Source organism: Seriola dumerili, unplaced genomic scaffold, assembly GCF_002260705.1.
Source record: "Seriola dumerili isolate Sdu_G_001 unplaced genomic scaffold, Sdu_1.0 BDQW01000917.1, whole genome shotgun sequence".
NCBI classification, from domain to species: Eukaryota; Metazoa; Chordata; class Actinopteri; order Carangiformes; family Carangidae; genus Seriola; species Seriola dumerili.
The window spans coordinates 841-21,280 of record NW_019175172.1 but is presented as its reverse complement, the minus strand read 5'-3'; the positions used below and the strand labels follow the sequence as shown (position 1 = coordinate 21,280).

The window sequence follows — 20,440 nt, the reverse complement described above, 5'->3', positions numbered from 1 at the left end:
TTGTTGAAGTGCAAACCAACCGGAAAACAGGAAGTGAGCACTCAAGCTGCCTCGGAGGTCGTTGTAAGTGTAACAGCAGCTCAGAGGATTAAAGACACACTGATGTGGCTCTTCACTCCCCGTGCCCGGGCCGATTCCAGCGATTCTACATCATACTGTACGTTCATCTGTTATGTACAAAGAAAAGGGGGAAACTTTGAATTTGAGTCAATTAACTGAGGCTCACAAACCAACAACATCAGGAAAAGTCACTTCAAAGGCACTTGAAAAAATGTCCATCTTCAAAAGAGCAAATTATCAAAGGATCCAGTCTGTGGATTTGTGTGTTCGTGGGCGTATGTATCTATATGTATATGTGTGTGTGTGTTTGTGCTCAAGTGTGTGTGTCATCGGTCTTGCAGTTTTATAGTGATTGTTTGAATCTTTATCCGCTATCAGCCTGAGGACCCGCAGGATGTCTTTTCTCTCTGAGGCTCAGAATCTATTTCAGGCTTCTTCTTTTTTTTTTCTTTTTTATCTGAGCACAGAAATATTTGTGTCACGCTGAGCTGTTAACACTGATGGACAGATGCTTTGTTTCAGTGTGAACACTGACATGTACGTTGTGTTAATGCTTCACCACAGCCAGTTCCTGCACATTTACAAATCAAACACGCAGCTTTTCTCACAGTATTTTTTTAAACAGTGTGTCCTGAAGCTAAACTTTCCTTTTTTAATGATCACATCAGTTCAATGAGACCCAGTGTGACGATGACGACAGCTGCAGAGGACACAAACTTATCATGTGGCTCCATCTAGTGGCGAATACAGATGAGATACACAGAGGACAGAGATGTATAGTACATAAGTTTAATTAACTTTTACTTTGTTTTTTTCACTGTGTAATTTTATGCACATCTTTCTTGCAGTTTGTTTTATTTTCTTTCATTTCTTATTTTTGTCTTTGCACATCCAAGGTGTATTGAATCTGTTTTTGTTCTTCTCAGTTTCCTGTGTGTTTATTTTTTTACAGGTTTAATATTTTTCTACACTTTATGCTACATATAGTAGATGTACATGTATATAATATTCTGGTTATTTAAAGTTTATTGTTTTACTTTTCCTGCTGTGACATAAAATCCCAGCGTGATATCAATACTCTGTTTCTCTTATCTCATTTTACTCTAAACAAGTAGCCTATGCCAATTGTAGGTCAATTCTCAAAATCATAAATCTTCTTTACATAAAACTGAGGAAGAGCAGAAGAAGAATTAAGACTGTTTTGACACTGAAGTAAAAGTACCAAATGTATATAGTGTTGGGCAATTTGAATTATAACAAAACCTCTCACTATATAAATGTATCATATGTTTTGTGTGTAAAATCTTAATGTAAAATGTAACTATAAATGTAGTGGAATTAAAAAGTACAATATTCTCTTCTCAAATGTTGTAGATGTAAATTATAGAATGAATACATAAATAGAATACACAGAAAAAAGTACCATGGAATTAGGATAATCAAATAAAGTTCAAGTAGCTAAAAAATTTACTTGTACATGAGGAAAAAACAAAAAACATCACACTACTCAAAAGTTATCATAGAAGAAACATAAAATTAATGATAGACAAGTTAATAAATGTAATTTTAAACGGACATTAATAAACGCGAAATTAAACAAATAAAACCGGGAGGTTTTAGGAAAACGCGGTTTCTTATATTTTTGTCCTACATGGGCTGCCGTCTACTTGCGACCAGGCGGCAACACGATTGGCGCTAAATCTTCAAATCATCCCGCCTCTTCTCCTTTCTCTCGTTTGCCCATTGGTTAACCGGAACACGTCCGTCAACTAAACCCGGAAAGAAAAACAAACAAATCAGGAGTTTTCTCTCCTCTCGTACAATTAGCTCTTCGTAGCTTCGCTTTCAAATGTACCGCCATGAAAGGAAGAGAAGCTCGTTTTATAACTAAAAAAAACACGAAACACACAAGTGGAATTTATTTATTACGCTTAAACGAGCCGGGTTTCGTCTTCAGCAGCAGCTTAGCTCAAACGTTAGCCCGGGAACAGACATGATTGGACTCCGTTTGGTAAGTAATGGAGATATTTCACTTAAGCGTAGCTACAATTTGCTTTAACCCCAAAAGATAAGAGATTAAAGTGGGGCAGGAGCTGTGTGGAGCTAATGTTAGCATCGAGGACAGACCGAAGGCATGTTATCAAAACAAAGAGCTAACCAAAATAGCTAATTCATAACAAAAATCACATTATTTCGATGTGGGAAAACTCGCCACAGTCTGTCACTCTGTGATTTTTTTATTGTTATTTACACGTTTTAATGTTAATCTGATGTGTTTTAGTTTCGTTGGTTTGTCCATTGACCGACTGAAGCGACTGAGAGCATCATGGCGGCGTCCACCAGCAGCCTGTCTCTGTCTCGCTCCAAGCAGCCGTCGGTCCACCTGATGGACTTTATGAAAACACCGGCAGACCCGAGACCAGTCGTGAAGCAGGATCCAGAAGGTGAGCAGCTGCCAAGACCAAACCGCCTCAAACTAAACATCACATGTTCACTCTCTGCAGCTGACGGAGGCAGATGAGGTTTGTTTGGTTTTTGCTCTGGATGGATGATCAGTTCTTGTCAGATCATGGTGATGACTTCACAGGTTGTGTTTCTGAAAAGCAGCAGATTAGAGTCTTTTCTTTAACTTTACCTGGTGTCTGCAGTGTCAGCAATTTCTACCAGCATCAGAAACTTGTAGGAGAAAACAGAAGTGGCCTAAACTGACCAATCACTGTTGTTGTTGAATATAGTTTACCAACATGTTGAATGTATGTTGGTGCAGTGCACTACAACATGTTTGATCTCATTTATCTTGGTCTCACTTATTATTTTTCTATACTGAATATATGTTGAGTACTTTTCAGTAGGTTGTGGAAGTACACTAATGTTACAACACAGTTCATCTTCTTTATTTTGATCTAATTTATTGTTATATTATACATTTAATTGTATAAATTAAGTTATTATATATTATTTTTTATTTATCTAATTTTTAAAATACATTTTTTTACTCATTTCCCCATTGAATTGCATTTAAATTTGAAGAAAGTCCACTGTTAAAAAGACCAAGTTTTTTTCAGTTCAATAAATCTGTGGTGTCAATGAGAAATCATGTTATAATAATAATAATCGTGATCTCAATATTGATCAAAATAACCTTGATTATGATTTTTGCAACAACCGAGCAGCCCTAGTGTTTCCGTTTTACGTAAGCTGTGAAACTCTTTGAAACTGCGACAATGTGTGAATTGTGTTTTGTAAATGAACACGTTTTGCCTCCAGGATCCTCAGGCGAGCCCTCGGTCCTCGCTCTGAAGGAGGTCTCTGTCCGCCTGGTGGACTGTATGAAAACTCCAGGACCAAACGGTCACATCGTCCGTCAGGCAGCAGAGCAGAGTTACGCCAGCATCGAGGTCGTGTTAAAAGAGGAGGATGAGCAGCTGGAGGCAGATAGCGACTCTGATGATTCATGGCAGATAAACTCGGAGCTGGATCAGCACCAGGAGTGGTTCCACACTGACCTCGGAGCAGATATCAATTTATGTAAAGAAGAAAAAGCGTCGGAGTGCGACGACAGCGACCTCAGCTCTGAGGAAGCTAAAGGTAAAGAACTTCAGCCAAGTCACGCAGGGGCTGATGGGACACTGTTAGAGTTTCAGGAGGATGGCGGCAGCTCAGATGGAGTGACGTGGCTCATACAGGACTACAAACTACCAGAATCCCTCAAATCAGCCATGCTGAGTGATGCCAGCAGTGACTCAGAGGTGTTTCAGGAGGAAGGAGAGGGCCCCAACGCAAAGTCACAATGTAGACGGAAATGCATCTCCACACCGGAGCAACGTGGCACTGAGGCAGAGGAAGAGACTGAAGATGGAGGAATGACTGAGCCCGGAGGTAAGTGTTTCTGTAAAATTAAAGATCTAAACCAAAACTACTTGTTCTAACTAAAAACTATAAATATTCAAGATATTCATAGAAGATAAGTACACGTTTGCTTTTCTCACTAACTTCTTTCTCTTTCCATCTGTCCTCCCTGGGGGAAAAAAAGTATTTTAACTGTGTGTTTCCCCCTTTTCTCTTTTTTTTAAAGCTACCATCCCGTCTCCTGTGTCAGTGACAAATGAAAATGGAGCAGAGAACCTGCAGGAAAGTGTGTCCGAGCCCCGATCTCTCCACTGCGAGCACTGTGGGAAATCCTTCGTGAGGAGGAGCAACTTGGTCAGACACCAGCGGCATCACTGCAGCATGACGGGAGGTAAACTGAGCCAGACAGAGTCCGAACAGACAGAGCAGGAGACCTTTTCATGCAGGAGATGCAGCCTGACGTTTCGCACTAAACGGCACTTGAAGCTGCATGTACGCGTTCATAAAGAAAACACAGAGAACCGCGAGGGCAAAGAAACAGTTGATGAGACTCCACGGAAAAGATGTCACACCTGCACACAGTGCAATAAGAGCTTCTACTTGTTGCACACCCTCCGACAGCACATACTCACCCACACTGGGGAGAAAGCTTTCAGCTGCAAGGTGTGTGGAAAGCAGTTTGGGAGGGAAGGAACTCTGAAGGAGCACCAGCTGATCCACACTAAGGAGAAACAGTTTACATGTGAGAAATGTGGCAAGACCTGCGCCAGGAGGGGAGACCTCAAAATCCACATGATCAGTCACTCTGAGGAGAGACCGCACAGCTGCAGCCACTGCGCCAAAAGCTTCAAGCAGCTGGTGAAGCTGAAGCAGCACGAACGCATCCACACGGGGGAGAAACCGTACCAGTGCACGCTGTGCTCGAAGCGGTTTCGAATCCGGGTGTCGCTGGCGGCGCACCAGTACACCCACACCGGAGAGAAGCCCTTCAAATGCACGCTGTGCCACAAGGCCTTCAGTGACAAGAACAACCTGAAGAAGCACCAGATCATACACACCGGGGAGAAACCGTACAGCTGCTCTTACTGCGGCAAGGGCTGCCGCCTCCTGCAGCATCTCGTCATCCATGAGCGCGGCCACACGGGGGAGAAACCGTACACCTGCGACTTGTGCGGGAAAGGCTACTCCCACCTGTCCACACTGAAAGCTCACCAGGTCAGCCACAAGGTGAAACCGCCGCGCTGCTCCCTGTGCGGGCAGGAGTTCGCCGAGCTGGCGGAGCTGACCAATCACGACTGCGAAGAGACGTCGGAGAAACCGCACCGCTGCTCCCAGTGCGGCAAGTGCTTCTCCCAGGCGTCGAACTTGAAGAAGCACCAGCTGATCCACTCCGGGGAGAAACCCTTTCACTGTAAAGACTGCGGGAAGCAATTCAACCACAAGAGTAACCTCACCAAACACATGCGCATCCACACAGACGAGAGGCCGTTTGCATGTGAACACTGCCAGAGGAGCTTCAGGCTCCTGCAGCATCTCACAAACCACCGACTAACACACAAGAAAGACACTGTGGATCAGAGCTGTTGAAGCTGCCACTGACGGCAGGGTTGCCAGTTCAATTCCAGGCTCTTTTTTCCTTGGGCAAGACACTGAACCCCACATTTGTATCTTGTATTAGAGTGACCAGACGTTTAACTTGTGCTCGTTTTGGCCAACAGAGGGGGCTAGCTGCTAGCTATAGCAGTTTCAGAAGTGAAGCTAAAACCATGAAAACAGAGTTATCCAGTTCTCTCATTTATTTATCTTGTTGTCTCTACAGGCAGAGAAGAGGTCAGCTGGCTCATTGGTGAGGAGTTCATAACCGGGCAGTGAACAAACGGAAACAAACATACCTAACGTAAATTAGTTTTAATGTTGGAAATGAAGACGTTGTCCAACAGTTTGCAATGGACTCCACATGATACTATTATCAAATGACTGTGTCTTCCACTAATAAGTGACTGAAAGCACCTGTTGGTGTTCTCCTGTTTATCACTGCTCCATTTCTGTTCAGAAACACAAACCATGTTAAATGGCTCCTCAGTAATATTATGTGTGAAGCAAGTGCCTTTGATTTACATATTATTGCCAATTAGTGTGTGAATTTAATTAATGTGACGATATTTAAAAAGTCTAACAAACGTCAAAATGAAATAACAAACAACATATTTAATATTACTCGATTGTTACTAGTTTTGAGTGTAAACCGAATAACAAATTAAACTGGTTCTTTTTGTCATAAAAGGTTAATCAGAGTCCATTTAATCTTTTCATAAATTCTTGTTTTAAGTGTGACTGTTGCTTAATTGTGATAAATAGAAGTGTCCATTTGCTGCTGGTAAGTGAACAATTACTCATCTGCCAATAGAAATGAGCTGTTATAATATACACTGATTATAAACAACTGTATGGTGAATGTTTAACATACAAGCTGCTAATGGAAATGTAGTCGTTTGGATTTCACGTCACATAGTGGCAACAAGAGAAGTAAATTAACACTGACAGACTGCAGCTTTATACTGAAGATGACTCACATGTGATCAGTTATTTTACCACCAGGTGGCGCTGCTGCTGCTGCTGCTGCTGCATCCTCCCCAGCCGCCTCACCCTCACCCACATGTAACCCATCGACAGCCTCCAATGTTGGGGGTGGGGAAAAAAACCCCAGAGTCCACAAATCCCGACTGGAAGTCCTCACAAGGTTGGTGTGATTACCTGGAAATGACATTTTGTCCCAAACCCACCAGAAAAAACTATAATTGCTTCACAGCTTGGCTCAAAGTTGCTGTTGGATTAATGTCAAGATTAAATTTGAAATATAAGAAATAAGACTGGATATCTGTCACACTGTTTTTAGGATTCGCCTTAATTTATATTAATATTAATTTATATTTATATTGATTCACTGCTGTTTACAACCTACAAGTTAAAAACACTCATTTCTACAGACCTTGTAAATGTTTGTATTGATGATAACTGCTGTATTGGATTTATGCTTTTTTTGTTTATTTTTAGTGTTTTTATTTGAATGATTCATGTGTAAGTGTAAGCAGAAAAACACAAGCTAGCATCCAAATTGTGGGTGGAAGATAAACCTCATTATATTAAATAGCATTTAGGGAAATATGTTGTGTCTTGTGGAGAGTCTAATAATTATGAAGCTACAGCCATAAACCGCCTCATAAAACCACAACTATTATTATTATTATTGTTATTATTATTAATGCTATCATCATTAACAATTTGACTTTTGTAAGGATTAAACAAACAGTACAACATGTTCATTTTTGAGCTGTAGTTTCTCTAATGTTTAGTAAACTCCCGTATCTTTTCCAGTTTAAACAGCAATAAAAAAGTATTTCATTTAATGGCAAAATGTACAAAAATAAAATATTGTTGTTTTTACACTAGTAAGATATAATGTGTAAATTAGTGAGACTTTGTTCAAACATAACCAGGCTGGTTCATCTTATTTCCAGTCTTTGTGCTAAGCATCTCCTGTTTTGTTATTGTTTTGATTATTGTTATTTTATCAATTTATTTGCCATTTTTCCTTTAATTGGCAGTTGACAGGTGAGAGAGAGAGAGAGAGACAGGAAATAAGGGCAAAGAGAGGGACATCACATGAAAATTAAAACAGTTCCATCTGTTTTCATACAAATGTTTTTACATTTTCTGAGTTAAAACATCACAAATAGTGACTAAGAATAATTGAGTCATTATTATTTACTATTGCATTGATTCATTTGAGTAATTACTCAATGACTCATAATAATTTTTACTGTCAGCGCCGCCTGTCACTGTTTAACCTGAGAAAACATTCTGTAGCAAATGCCAGTAAATCCTGCAGCAACTGAACTGATCTGAGTCTGAGTTCAGGGAGTGTGTGTACTTTGTCACACACAGTACGACAAACAGCCTCCACATCGATCGGCTGTCCGCAGCAGAAGTTACTCAACTCTGATTTGACCTGACGGATGTTGTTACCAAACGCTGATGAGTCACCGGTTTGTCAGACTGAACCAGGAGCCTTCAAATGATCCGACAGCAGCGTCGGAGAAGCATTCGACAAGCAGCGTTCACTCAGAGGAAGGACAGCAGAGACAAAGATGGAACGACTCAACGCGCTCGTCTGTCTGGGTTTAATTTGTGTGGCTTCAATTCAGGTGAGTTTCACATCAGATCACAATTACATTTTTTATTCATTAAAACATTTTATATTCCATTTTATATCAACGATATCCGACCTAACTTGTGGAAACAATGGAAACTTTGTTCACAGAACTATGTTTCCAAATTTATTTTAACGACTAATTTTTTGTAAGCAAGGATTGGAAGGAAAGTCTTTTATGGACGTTTTTATGCTAAAACATAAAAACATAACTTTTATTCTAAAACTAAAGAAATTTTATGCTAAAACATAGAAATTGGCCAATAAAAATGGCCATTAAGTAATCTAATCTAATCATCTGCCCTGTTTAGCTGCTTTTATTAATAACAACGATTATAATAATAAAGAATTATAATAATACATTTTTTAAATAGTTTAATACAGCATCTTACTCTCATAATTTTGGTTATTCTTACTATAAGCCATGCTTACTTCTCTCGCAAAATAATATGGAGGCAGCAGCGTGACTTTTGTTTTTTTACTTAATTCCGATAGAGTGACTGTATGAAATAAAAATACTAATGAAAATTAAAAAACAGCAAAAAATAGTAACCAATAGACTTTACCATATTCTCAGAGAACAACCAGCAAACATGGCATGGCTGAAAAGGAGCGGGGAGAAGTTAATATTTATAATCTCCTCCCTCTCTTCTTTTATCTGACAGCTTTATGAACGTTTGATATGTTGTGTTTTATTCTCCCATTATACAGAAATATGATGTTTGTTTTTCTTTTGTTTTAATTGCTGTTTGTTAATTCCCCCTTTACTGTGCTATATAAGTGCTATACAAATAAACTTTATTATTATAATAATAATAATTATTATTATTAATGATCAGTTTATAAACCTAAATAATACACAGCCTTATAATAACATTTGTCTAAATTTATGTCAAAATAGTACTTATTTTCCCATTTACTTACTTTTGTTAGACTACATATTTAAATTCAAGAAGAGAATCCACCCAAACTCACATGGTCTTAGAAAATGGAATTGTTTCAGTCCAGCTTATGATATGTGTTTGAATGACAATTTCCACTTATGAAAAACATTTTTTAAATTAAATTAATTATTTTAATTATTGATTATTTAATTATTAATTAAAGGTGTCAATGTTTTTGCATTTGGCCCATAAGAACTGCGACCCGTGTTCAACAAGGCCCTGGACCTCTGCACCGTCACTGATTTCTGTCTCTCTCACTCTAGGCCGTAAAGATTGACCCCAGAGGAAATCGTCCGGTGGAGCACGGCACCAGGTCTGAGAAATGTTCCACTCAGAGGGAGTGGCCTTTCTGCACAGACGATGAATGGGTAAACAGCTTCTTTCTTATCTTGTCCTGCGTCTTCTACAAATCAACAAAGTTCACCACATTTTGCCAGAGCTCCAATCTTAATGATTTAAAAGTCCGGCCTCTAAACGCAGCCTCTCCCTCTCTCTATTCTGTCCTCCATCAGGGCTCTAAATGCCCGTCAGGCTGCAGGATCCAGGGTCTGATGGATAAATACGACCACAGCATGCTCAAGAGGATCGAGAAGATCCGTAACCTCCTGGATCAGTACAAGGCCAAGCACCGCTCTGCTGACACGGTGTCCAAACAGACCTACGACTACCTGAAGGACAAACTCACCATTGAGTCTGGTTAGTGTGTGTGAGCGGGAGGTTCAACTTAAACCCAAATACAGACAACTTAAAACATTTGTACCTGAAGTAATCTAAAAAACATTTTCATCAGTCATGTATGCAATGTTGTTGATTTATACTGAAATACATAGTATTTAAAAAGGAGGTTTACATTTAGTGTTTCTCTTAAAATAATAATGAAAATTATGAAATAATATATATATATATATATATATATTCCACCAGGTGGCGACAACAGCTACTACGACCTGGCCCAGAATCTGCGTCAGAGAATCACTGACTTGAAAATCAAGATCGACAGACAGCTGAGGGTCCTGGCCGCCCTGAAGGATCGAGTCAAAGACCAGGTCGTCGAGATGCAGAGGCTGGAGGTAAGGAGACGCAACTGTGACGAAAACCAACATTTACACGTTCACGTTTACAAGTTGAGATTGTAAAAAAAAAAAAAAAAATGTTTATTATTTAAAGGAAGGCAGATTATACAAATTAAATGTATCTTTGTAAATCAAGAAATAATGATTTCTTTTACAATTTAATGCATTTAATATGTAATTTAAGGGTAGTTTTTTACTGTTGATCTGCTCAGCTAGTTAGCTTAGCTTTAGCAGGGGTTTAGCTGGGTTTTTTATGGTCTATCATCATAGCATTTTATTACACTCACGTGAAATAAACCGAATTTATTTATATTACATTTAAATATAATTAGCTTTAGCTAAACTTAGCCATTGCTATATCAACAACTAGCTTCCACCTCGTCTCGCTGTGATATGGTTTACTCCTGGGTGTAAACACACAGGAAGCACGTCTGACTGTGTCTCCTCCGTCAGGTGGACATCGACATTAAGCTCCGTTCCTGCAAAGGATCCTGCAGCACTTACACCGAGTACCAGGTGGACCAGGAGAGCTACGTGACATTGGAGAAACAGGTAAAGACCTCACGCTGTGGTTCCACCGCACCCTTATTTAGGAACGTTACCTGCACTTTGACTGGAGGAACCAGGAGTCAGAGTCCAGATTTAAGAAATCTTTTTGTTACACCAGCTCCTGATCTTTACTGAAGGTTTTGAATTATTTTGTAAGAAGCCACTCCATCCACTTCCTGTTTCCGTCCATTTCCCAGGTCAGCCAGCTGGACTCCCAGTCACCTCAGCGCATCGAGTCCGTGGGGACGCTGTACGTGATGAAGAGCCGCCCGCTAAAGGACGCCATCGTGGACAGCGTCTACAAGTCCAGCCACGGCTCTGTGGCAGCGCAGAAGAGAGAAGACGTGTTCCCTGAGGTGAGTAACACGTTCACGTTTCAACACCATTCATGAATTTTCCCAAGTGAAGGTCGGGCATTGTTTAAGGATAAGCCCAATGTTTTCACACTGTTCACATGTTTTTAAGGCCAAACATATTCCTGCACCTCAGTGTCTCTCTGACTTCACTTTTTAAATGCGCTTTCTAATTGTCTGGTTTTGTTCTCAGCTTGTCTTATTTTCTGATAGTTTTAATTCACATATTTTATACATTTTTACTGATTACTTAATTAATCAATTTTCTTTATTGTTTTTAATTCATACAAACCACTTATGTGTTTATACGGAAGCCAAGAAAGGCCATACTTGCAAATATTTTCTTTATCCCGCTATCTCGGGATTACAAGCTTCGTTATTTTGCCATATCAGATATATTGTACGTTATAGGTGTGACTTCCAGTCTGACATCTGTATGAGTTGACTGTGTTTTCCTTTTCTAAAGATGTTTTAGGAACAATTTGAAAAGCTTGGAGGCTTATTAATACTTCCAGAGTCATAAAGCTGGACACGTTTTATGTTAAAAATGTGGGAGCGAACCATGTCTACCTCAAAGCAGACACACAGCCAAGCCAGGGCCTCAAACTCTAGTTTGTTACTGCTATCCAAGGCCACTTCTCCAGGTCGTCCTCCCGTACCTCGGTTGTAGAGGGCAGAAGTACGATCACGTTAGAAGAAGCTCTAAGAACAGCATAAACCAATACAGTGTGAACTCAGACAAAGGAATGAGCGGGAAATGCACCCGTAAGTCATGCAGTGTATCCTGGGGCGAGGACTGACGAAGACGTCATCACTTCTTTTTATTACCTTAATTATTCCACCTTTTCTAGAGCCACGCAAACTAATACTGAAGGTTTTCATCTTTCTCAGGTGGAGACCGTCCAGCTGATCCTGGAGCAGGAAGGATCTGTGACATCCCCAGCAACCGTCTCCAAGGACCCAGGTACTTCCTACTCTGCAGCTACATCAACATTACCATCATCATCCTCCTTTGGTGGTTCCTCCTCCTCCTCCTCCTCCTCCTCCTCCTCTTCCACTTCCTCCTCCACGTCATCAAAATCCATCACTGAGCTTGGAGGACGCGGCGATGGTGATTTGTTTAGTGGAGGGTTTGATGGCTTCGGCCAGCCCAGTACACACCACGTGTCCAGCAAATCCATCACCTGCACCAAAAGCACCAGGAGAGTCATTGTCCACACAAAGGAAGGGCCAGTGGAGCGGATGGAGGAAGTGATGAACGGAGGCCCCGAGTGCCAGGCTATGGCGGACAACAGCAGAGGGGGAGGGATGAGCTCCTTCTTCCCTAGCCTTGGCCATGCATCCTCCTCCTCCTCCTCCTCTACTTCATCTTTGACCAGCAAGACGGTCCACACTAGCGGCACCAAGGGAAGCCTCACGGGAGGTTCCAAAGGAGGATTCGGGGATCCATTTGGCGCTGGTTTTGGGTTCGACCTCGGTCCATTCCACACAGCCGCTGCAGAGGACGACATTCCTGATTTCCACGCCCGGAGTGTGAAGAGCACACGCTTCGAGCGGCAGGCCGATTATGTAGGAAAAGGTACCGAAACATCAGACCTGGAGTAAAATCTACAAGGTCTTCATTTAGACAGCACGCTTAAGCATCAGCTAGCTTGCTAGTCAGCCCTAATACTAAAAGTGTGAGGTGAACACAGTATTTGTTGTTTGAGGCTAGAGCTTAAAGATTTTTACATTCACAGTCAGTGCGATGTGTTTAATGGTTAAGATCTACAATTATTGCGATGTTTTTGCTCAATGTGTAATCAGACAAACTGTGTGGGAACTAAAGACGAAAGGGTTTTTGTATGCAGATAGACAGACATCTTCTCTTCTATCTGTATGTCCAGATTCTTTTGAGGATTTTTGGTTGATTTAAAAAAACATTTAATGGATTATTTTAACCAAAGTAAAGTCTTCTTAATCTCGTTAACCCCCCAGATTCCCAGAAATATCACAGAGGACCTGACTTTAGTGTCCTCATTAGTAGCTTTGGCCGTGTTTGTAACAAAAAACGGAAGATCCTGCAGACTGACCAAAATAGGTTAGAGAAAGGGTAGATGTTAGTCATTTTGTCGGAAAAGTTTCGGTTTTACCACTGCAGTGAGTTTCAGCTAGCCCAACCAAAGAACCAGCCGGTCAAAGCTAACTCGCGGTCTGCGGTGTGCCCCTCTCTGTTCGCAGATTGCGTTGAAGCCCACCAGAAGCACCTCAAAGGGGAAACGAATGGACTGTTTAAGATCAAACCCGGCGGCACTGATTCCAAGAGGGTAGTGGAGGTTTACTGCCAGCAGGAGGGGCTAATGGGCGGGTGGTTATTAGTCCAGCAGCGAGAGAGTGGCGCGCTCAGCTTCAACCGCACCTGGGCCGAATACCGCAACGGGTTCGGCTCAGTTAACGCGCAGGGCAAGGGGGATTTTTGGATAGGCAACCAGAATCTCCACCTGTTGACTAATCAGAGTGAGATCATGCTGAAGGTAGAGCTTGAGGATTGGGAAGGGGGTGTAGCAAGTGCTGAGTACACAATCAGGGTTGGTTCCGAGGAGGAGGGCTACGCGCTGCATGTTTCCGGGTACATTGGCGATGCCGGCGACGCTCTGGTGATGCCTAAGTCTGACATGGCATCTTTTCTGTCCCACAACGGTATGAAATTCAGCACCTTTGACAAAGACAACGATAAGTGGGAGGAGAATTGCGCAGAGATGTACGGGGGCGGGTGGTGGTACAACAACTGCCAGTCAGCTAACTTAAATGGGATTTATTACAAAGGCTCATACGACCCGGAGAAAAACACACCGTATGAGATTGAAAATGGAGTTGTCTGGGTGACGTACAAACCGGCCAATTACAGCCTGAAAACTGTTAGGATGTTTATCCGACCAAATACTTTTTAATGGGATACGGAGCAGGGGAACGTAAAGGAAACTCGTCGAATAACACCGAATATATACTTTTATACGCATTTAGAATATGGTCGCAAAATAGGAAAGCAAAGGATTCAAACCAGGAGAGGTAACCGTAAAGAGGGTAAATAAATATTTGAGGACAAAAAGCAAAGGGGGTTTCAGACTCTGTGAATCATTCTGGGATTTCAAAATCAAGTCAAACAGTGTTGGTGTATATTTGTATTTTTCATCAACTCACTGTGTAAACGGCATTGACCTGTGTGTTAGGATTACCAAACCAGTGTTCTTGGAATAACCTGATGTTCTCCCATTTTTTTTTGTTGAACTCTGCTCGATCAATAAAGATTCAATGTTCACTTCAGCTTCAGTGGCTTGTGGCGTTATTTCAGCAAACATTACAAATCACAAAAACACAGATAATGTGTTTTGTTATCCATTGGGATACAAAAAAAACTTAGGAAAAATGTAAATTATCACTGCAAAGGTACCTAATTAAAAGAGAGATCTGTGTGTAGGTACAGGGCTTCAAATGACTGTATTTTGTCCCGTGTTTATTTTTTGTTGTGAAACAGTTTAAATCATCTGCTCTAAAAAGAATTACATATACAGTTTTAAATAATTTAAATAATAATAAAATAAAGGTAAAGTTTGACCCTTTAAGCCAATTATAGCTAAAGGTTTACATTATGTTGCTACAAAATTTCTACTGTATGCTGTATCACATATATTTACCAAATACCTGTTACTTTCTGAAAAGTAAATCCTAAATTAGGACAGTATTACAAGAGGATTTGTATTTACTCTTAGGGAATTTAACAATGTGGTTCAACCAGTGACTGAAATCTTCCTGTGAAGAAGTAAAAAACATCATATAAAAATAAAAACATTTAATGACCATTAACTGTGAGTTATCATAAGACTCTTGTGTACATGTTTGTCTGTCACTGTAGAATCATTTACATTATGTTAAGACACATTTTCCACATTTATCTTTTTTATTGTTTTCACTGTTACACCAAATACAGTATTTGTAATATTCTGACAGATATTGTAAACATATTTATGGTACACTGTAATCAATGGTGGGTTTATTCAGGTAAATTAACCAACTTAAAGTAACAATGTCCCTTATTTAATGTGTCATTAAATAACAAATAATGAAAAGAAATCAAAACCAAAGGAAAGATGCATCAAACTCTGATGAAAGCAAGTTTATTAAAAATGGTTTGTCAGTAATGCTGTAATGCTTTTAAAGTCTATGTCAACTTTTACAAAAAATAAATAAAAGAAGATTAAAGTCCTGCACCAACGACACAAAACAAATATGTGCACAAAAATCCCGTTTTATGTTTGTGTAGAGGTCGGTTGAAGGTGAACTGACCGTTTGGTGTTTGTTTTTTTGTTTTGTTTTTTTCTCTGCAGTGTGTGTGAGGCTGAAGCAGCAAAATAAGGATGGCCGACAGTCCCTCAGTCACACCCGGACACACAGAAAGCAACAGTGTCGAGTGAAATCAGACGTCCCTCTGTGTTCAGATGATGACTGGGTAAGAAACATGCAAACGCAGTTTATCAGCAACTATTGATTAGTTTATAATCCTGTTCCCTCAGGTTGGGAAAGTAATTTTAGAATATGTGAAAGGGGCATTTTCAACCTACAATATGGAGTTTTCAGTTTTCCCATTCATTATATTGCAGTGTGCTTTTCAACAGCTGGGACCAACTTATCACAAATGGCAAACATTTAATACATATATCATTTAATACGATATCTCTGCAAATGCACATTGCTCTCCAACTGTGGTAACAGCCTCTCAGGTACATCTGATCAACTGGTGTCCTTCTCCATAGGTTTCGAAATGCCCCTCTGGCTGCAGACTCCAAGGTCTGATCTCGCAGATGAAGAGCAAAGTGGAGGGAAAACTCTGGAAGGTGTGTAAGTCGGCAAAGATGTATGAAGATGCAGCTGAAAAGGCCATGACAGTGATGACACACATCTACAACTCCAACCGGAGAGTCATAGTCAACAGATACAGTAAGACTCACTGACTGTGTTTGTTTTTGGTGCTCTGGACAAAATAAAGACAGACTTACTAAATTAACACCGACTAAATAATGCTGTATTTTGTCTCCAGTCTCAGAGCTGAAGTTTGTGGAACACGCAGAAGGATTGGCCAGGAATCTCACCTCGCTATGGAAACGATCATCCAGTCTGTCGCAGCGACTCAAGGAGCTGCATGGCAACATCCAGGAACAGATTGATGACTTGTATCGAACTGAGGTGAGGCATAAGTACCCTCATTTTATCATCATCATGACATACGTATTGAAAATTATCAAAATCCAAACCAGAGCGTAAGAGGACTTAAACAAGGTTTCACAAATGAGATACAAAGAAAGATTTATTCCTCAATCCATGCACTGTTTGACATCACATATGTCAATATTCTGATGCATTGTTTTGAGAATAATGTTGGCATCATTGTTATTGCAATTGTTTAAATGGTTTTGTTAATCCTTTCATTGGAGCAAAACGAAAAACAAACATATGAACACTGCTTTTTTCTTGTACATGCTTGGCAACATTCACCATGAACAGAATTTGACATAAGGGTTCATGTCTATGCTGATGACATCAAGCTTTATATTCCCTTCCTGCTCGACTGTAATTTTGTCCTCAAATGTAATAAATATTTATCTAAAAACTTCCTGAATCTAAATAAGGTTTGATCCTGATCATTGTGTGAAAGATATTCAGCTAATTTGTCAAATACCACAAATTCAACAAGTCAAAAATAAGAAGCTATAGCTATTTAAAGAAACACATCAATTCTTGCCTCTGGTTTACTTCTCTATTGGTTATTCAGTAAAACTGCTTCATATCTTAACTGGTACATTGCGGTTCTTTGTACTATTTTGTTTTGGGCTTCCTGCTTCTTTACGGATAGTTTGTGTTTTTGTTATTTGTTGTGGCATTACCAGTCCTCACGATATTGCTTATGTTACCAGGTGGACATTGACATGAAGCTGCGAGCCTGCCATGGGTCCTGCCGGTCAGCGCTATCATTCACTGTCAGTCATCCCAGTTATGAGATGCTTCAAATTGACATGGACCAGATAAGTAACACTCTCAACCAGAGAAGCAAGGGCGCTACACCTCCTAAAGACATCCCCCGTGTCACGCTGCAGCCTGTAGATGTAGGCCCAGCACCATCTGCTGAATATAAGACCATCCCAACAGTCCAGCGAGAGCTGTTGACCCAGTTTGAGGACATTGGACAGAATCAGCTAGTTCTGGAGGAACTGCTGGAGGACTCTGCAGATGTGGACGTAGATAATTACGTAGATCTGGAATGAAACGATTTGACCAAGGGTTAACAATTTACAGAGGAAGTAAGAGAAGATTGGCATTTTGAAACTTGGCAATTACACTATGTATAACACTTTTCTCTTTACGCTATGCAACAAATTTAAATATCTTCTGTCTTTTTTGCTGTACGGGACACTGGTACGGTAATGTTTTAAAGGTAAAATATGAAACGTTGACTGTTTATGTAAGAAACAAACCTCAAACACCATTGTTCCAGCATTTTAATGACTTTTTGTTGATTTGAACATAATGTTAGATTTAATATAGTAACCATGTACTTTCCTGCATGTTGGTAAAGGCTCTTATTACCTCTGTTCAGTAGCTACACACTTTTGAATACTAAAACACACTCCTCATTATTCCTCTGTTATTTATTTGTGTCTCCCATAATAAGGCACTTAAAAATACCTTTCCGTACATTGTACAGTCATGTCTGTATATCCAACCAACTGCAGACTTTTCTTCACTCATTGTGTAGATCAGGCAATTGTTGCACACAATTTTGCACAATTCTGTTACTTGTATAAGTTCTAATCCCATTTGGTTGTGACTACTGGAATGAAATATTTTCTTATCACCAGGTTAATAAATGAAAATTGATGCATCCAAAACCTTACAATTGGACCATTTCATTGTGTTAAAGTTAATAATTTCTTTTATTGACACACACTATCGTAACTTCTTACTCATCCATCATCATCTATAGTACAATTTTTTTTTTGCCTTACTATACTGACATATATTTTGTAAAATAACATCTACATATTTTTTAGAGCAGTGTGTGAGATGTTTCTGTTTAAGCTCCAGAGCTCAAGACTAAGCTAGACTATGATGTTTTTAGGACTTTTTATGCCTTACTACTGTACTATGTACATTTTTTGCCATACGGTACTGTGAATTTTTTTTTTTTATGATGTATTATACTATGCCTTTTTTAAAAAACTTTTTATGCCCTAGTATACTATAACATTTTGTTTAACTTTTTAGGCCTCAGCATACGAGGACGTTTATGCCTGATTATAATGTAATGTTTTTGTAACTTGTTATGCCTTAATATACTATTAGGTTGTTTTTTTTTACTTTTTAGGCCTTATTATAATGAAGCGTAGTGTAAAAAGGCAAAAAACTTAATTTTTTTGTCTTTTTATACTATGACGTTTTTCAAACATTTTATGCCCTACTGTATTATAACGCTTTTTTGATTTTTATGCCGTACTATACTATGACGTTTTTTTTTAATTTTATGCCTTTATATGCCTTGCTATACTGATTTTTTAATGACTTTTTATGACTTTTTATGCCATGCTATACTATGGCTTTTTATGACTTAATTTACTATGACTTTTTATGCCATGCTATACTATGACTTTTTAATGACTTTTTATGCTTTGCTATACTATGACTTTTTCATGACTTTTCATGCCTTGCTATACTATGACTTTTTTATGACTTTTTATGACTTACTATACTATGACTTTTTATGCCTTGCTATACTATGACTTTTTTATGACTTTTTATGCCTTGCTATACTATGACTTTTTATGCCTTGCTATACTATGACTTTTTTATGACTTTTTATGCCTTGCTATACTATGACTTTTTTTGGACTTTTTATGCCTTGCTATACTATGACTTTTTTATGACTTTTTATCCCTTGCTATACTATGACTTTTTTTGGACTTTTTATGCCATGCTATACTATGACTTTTTTGACTTTTTATGCCATGCTATACTATTACTTTTTATCCCTTGCTATACTATGACTTTTTTATGACTTTTTATGCCTTGCTATACTATGACTTTTTTATGACTTTTTATGACTTTTTATGCCTTGCTATACTATGACTTTTTTATGACTTACTATACTATGACTTTTTATGCCTTGCTATACTATGACTTTTTCATGACTTTTTATGCCTTGCTATACTATGACTTTTTCATGACTTTTTATATCTTGCTATACTATGACTTTTTATCCCTTGCTATACTATGACTTTTTCATGACTTTTTATGACTTACTATACTATGACTTTTTATGCCATGCTAATACTATTACTTTTTTAATGACTTTTTTATGACTTACTATACATGACTTTTTATGCCTTGTAATATCCTTGATACTTTTTAATGACTTTTTTGTTTGCCATGCTATACTATGAGCTTTTTATGAACTTATGATTTCTATGACTTTTTATGCCTGCTTATACAAACTTTTTTAATGACTTTTTTGCTTGGCTTATCTATGACTTTTTCATGACTTTTTCATGCTGCCCTATACTATGAAACTTTTTTTATGACTTTTTACTCATGAACTTTGACTTTTGATGACTTGTTAATTCCATAATCTGACTTTGTTTTATGACTTTTTATGACTTACTATACTATGATCTTTTATGCCTTGCTACAACTTTATTGACTTTTTATCCTTATAGACTTTTTTTGGCTTTACCTTAGCTCTATACTATGAACTTTTTTATGACTTTTTTGCCTGCTATAACTATGACTTTTTTATGACTTTTTTATGAGCTTACTTCTTTTGTGACTTTTTTTGAGTGCCTGTTCTATTACTGTTATCTAAGACTTTATGCTTTGAAATTATACTATGACTTTTTTCATGATTTTTATGCCTTGCTATACCTATGATGATTTTTATGATCCTTTTATGCATGCTCTACTATTCTTTTTAATGCTTGCTATAACTATAACTTTTTTATGATTTTATTTTGCTAATAACTATGACTTTTTTGACTTTTATGCAATGCTATACTATCTTTTCATTTTTCATGCTTGCTATAACATGACTTTTTTATGACTTTTTTATGACCTCTATACTAGACTATGACTTTTTATGCGCTTTTATGCCTTGATACTATGATTTTTTATGACTTTTAGACTATGCCTTGACTATATTTTATATGAATCTATTATTATGCTTCTAATACCCCTTTTACTCTCCATGACTTCTAATACTATGAACTTTTTATGCCTGCTATTACTATGATTTTTTTGACTTTTTCATGACTTGCTATACTATGACTTTTTTTGACTTTTTTTATGATTTTTTCTGCTTCTATGCTATGACTTTTTTATGCA

At 38.7% G+C, this 20,440-nt stretch overlaps 3 protein-coding genes across 3 annotated transcripts; all 3 read left to right on the top strand.

The window, feature by feature from the left end:
- The first annotated feature begins 1,877 nt into the window (after positions 1-1,877).
- Positions 1,878-6,192, top strand: LOC111237524 (zinc finger protein 708-like). Its single transcript, XM_022766648.1, has 4 exons — positions 1,878-2,071; positions 2,342-2,504; positions 3,328-3,939; positions 4,136-6,192. Exons 2-4 carry the CDS (start codon positions 2,387-2,389, stop codon positions 5,494-5,496), a joined length of 2,091 nt encoding a protein of 696 aa, XP_022622369.1. The 5' UTR covers positions 1,878-2,071; positions 2,342-2,386; the 3' UTR covers positions 5,497-6,192.
- Positions 6,193-8,006: 1,814 nt separating this feature from the next.
- Positions 8,007-14,341, top strand: LOC111237521 (fibrinogen alpha chain-like). Its single transcript, XM_022766645.1, has 8 exons — positions 8,007-8,114; positions 9,327-9,431; positions 9,576-9,759; positions 9,988-10,133; positions 10,590-10,688; positions 10,883-11,041; positions 11,930-12,617; positions 13,259-14,341. The coding sequence occupies exons 1-8, from the start codon at positions 8,058-8,060 to the stop codon at positions 13,966-13,968; spliced, it is 2,148 nt and encodes a 715-aa protein (XP_022622366.1). The 5' UTR covers positions 8,007-8,057; the 3' UTR covers positions 13,969-14,341.
- Positions 14,342-15,224: 883 nt separating this feature from the next.
- On the top strand, positions 15,225-18,181 carry LOC111237522 (fibrinogen alpha chain-like). Its single transcript, XM_022766646.1, has 4 exons — positions 15,225-15,524; positions 15,829-16,012; positions 16,113-16,258; positions 16,987-18,181. Exons 2-4 carry the CDS (start codon positions 15,877-15,879, stop codon positions 17,332-17,334), a joined length of 630 nt encoding a protein of 209 aa, XP_022622367.1. The 5' UTR covers positions 15,225-15,524; positions 15,829-15,876; the 3' UTR covers positions 17,335-18,181.
- The last annotated feature ends 2,259 nt before the right edge of the window (positions 18,182-20,440 follow it).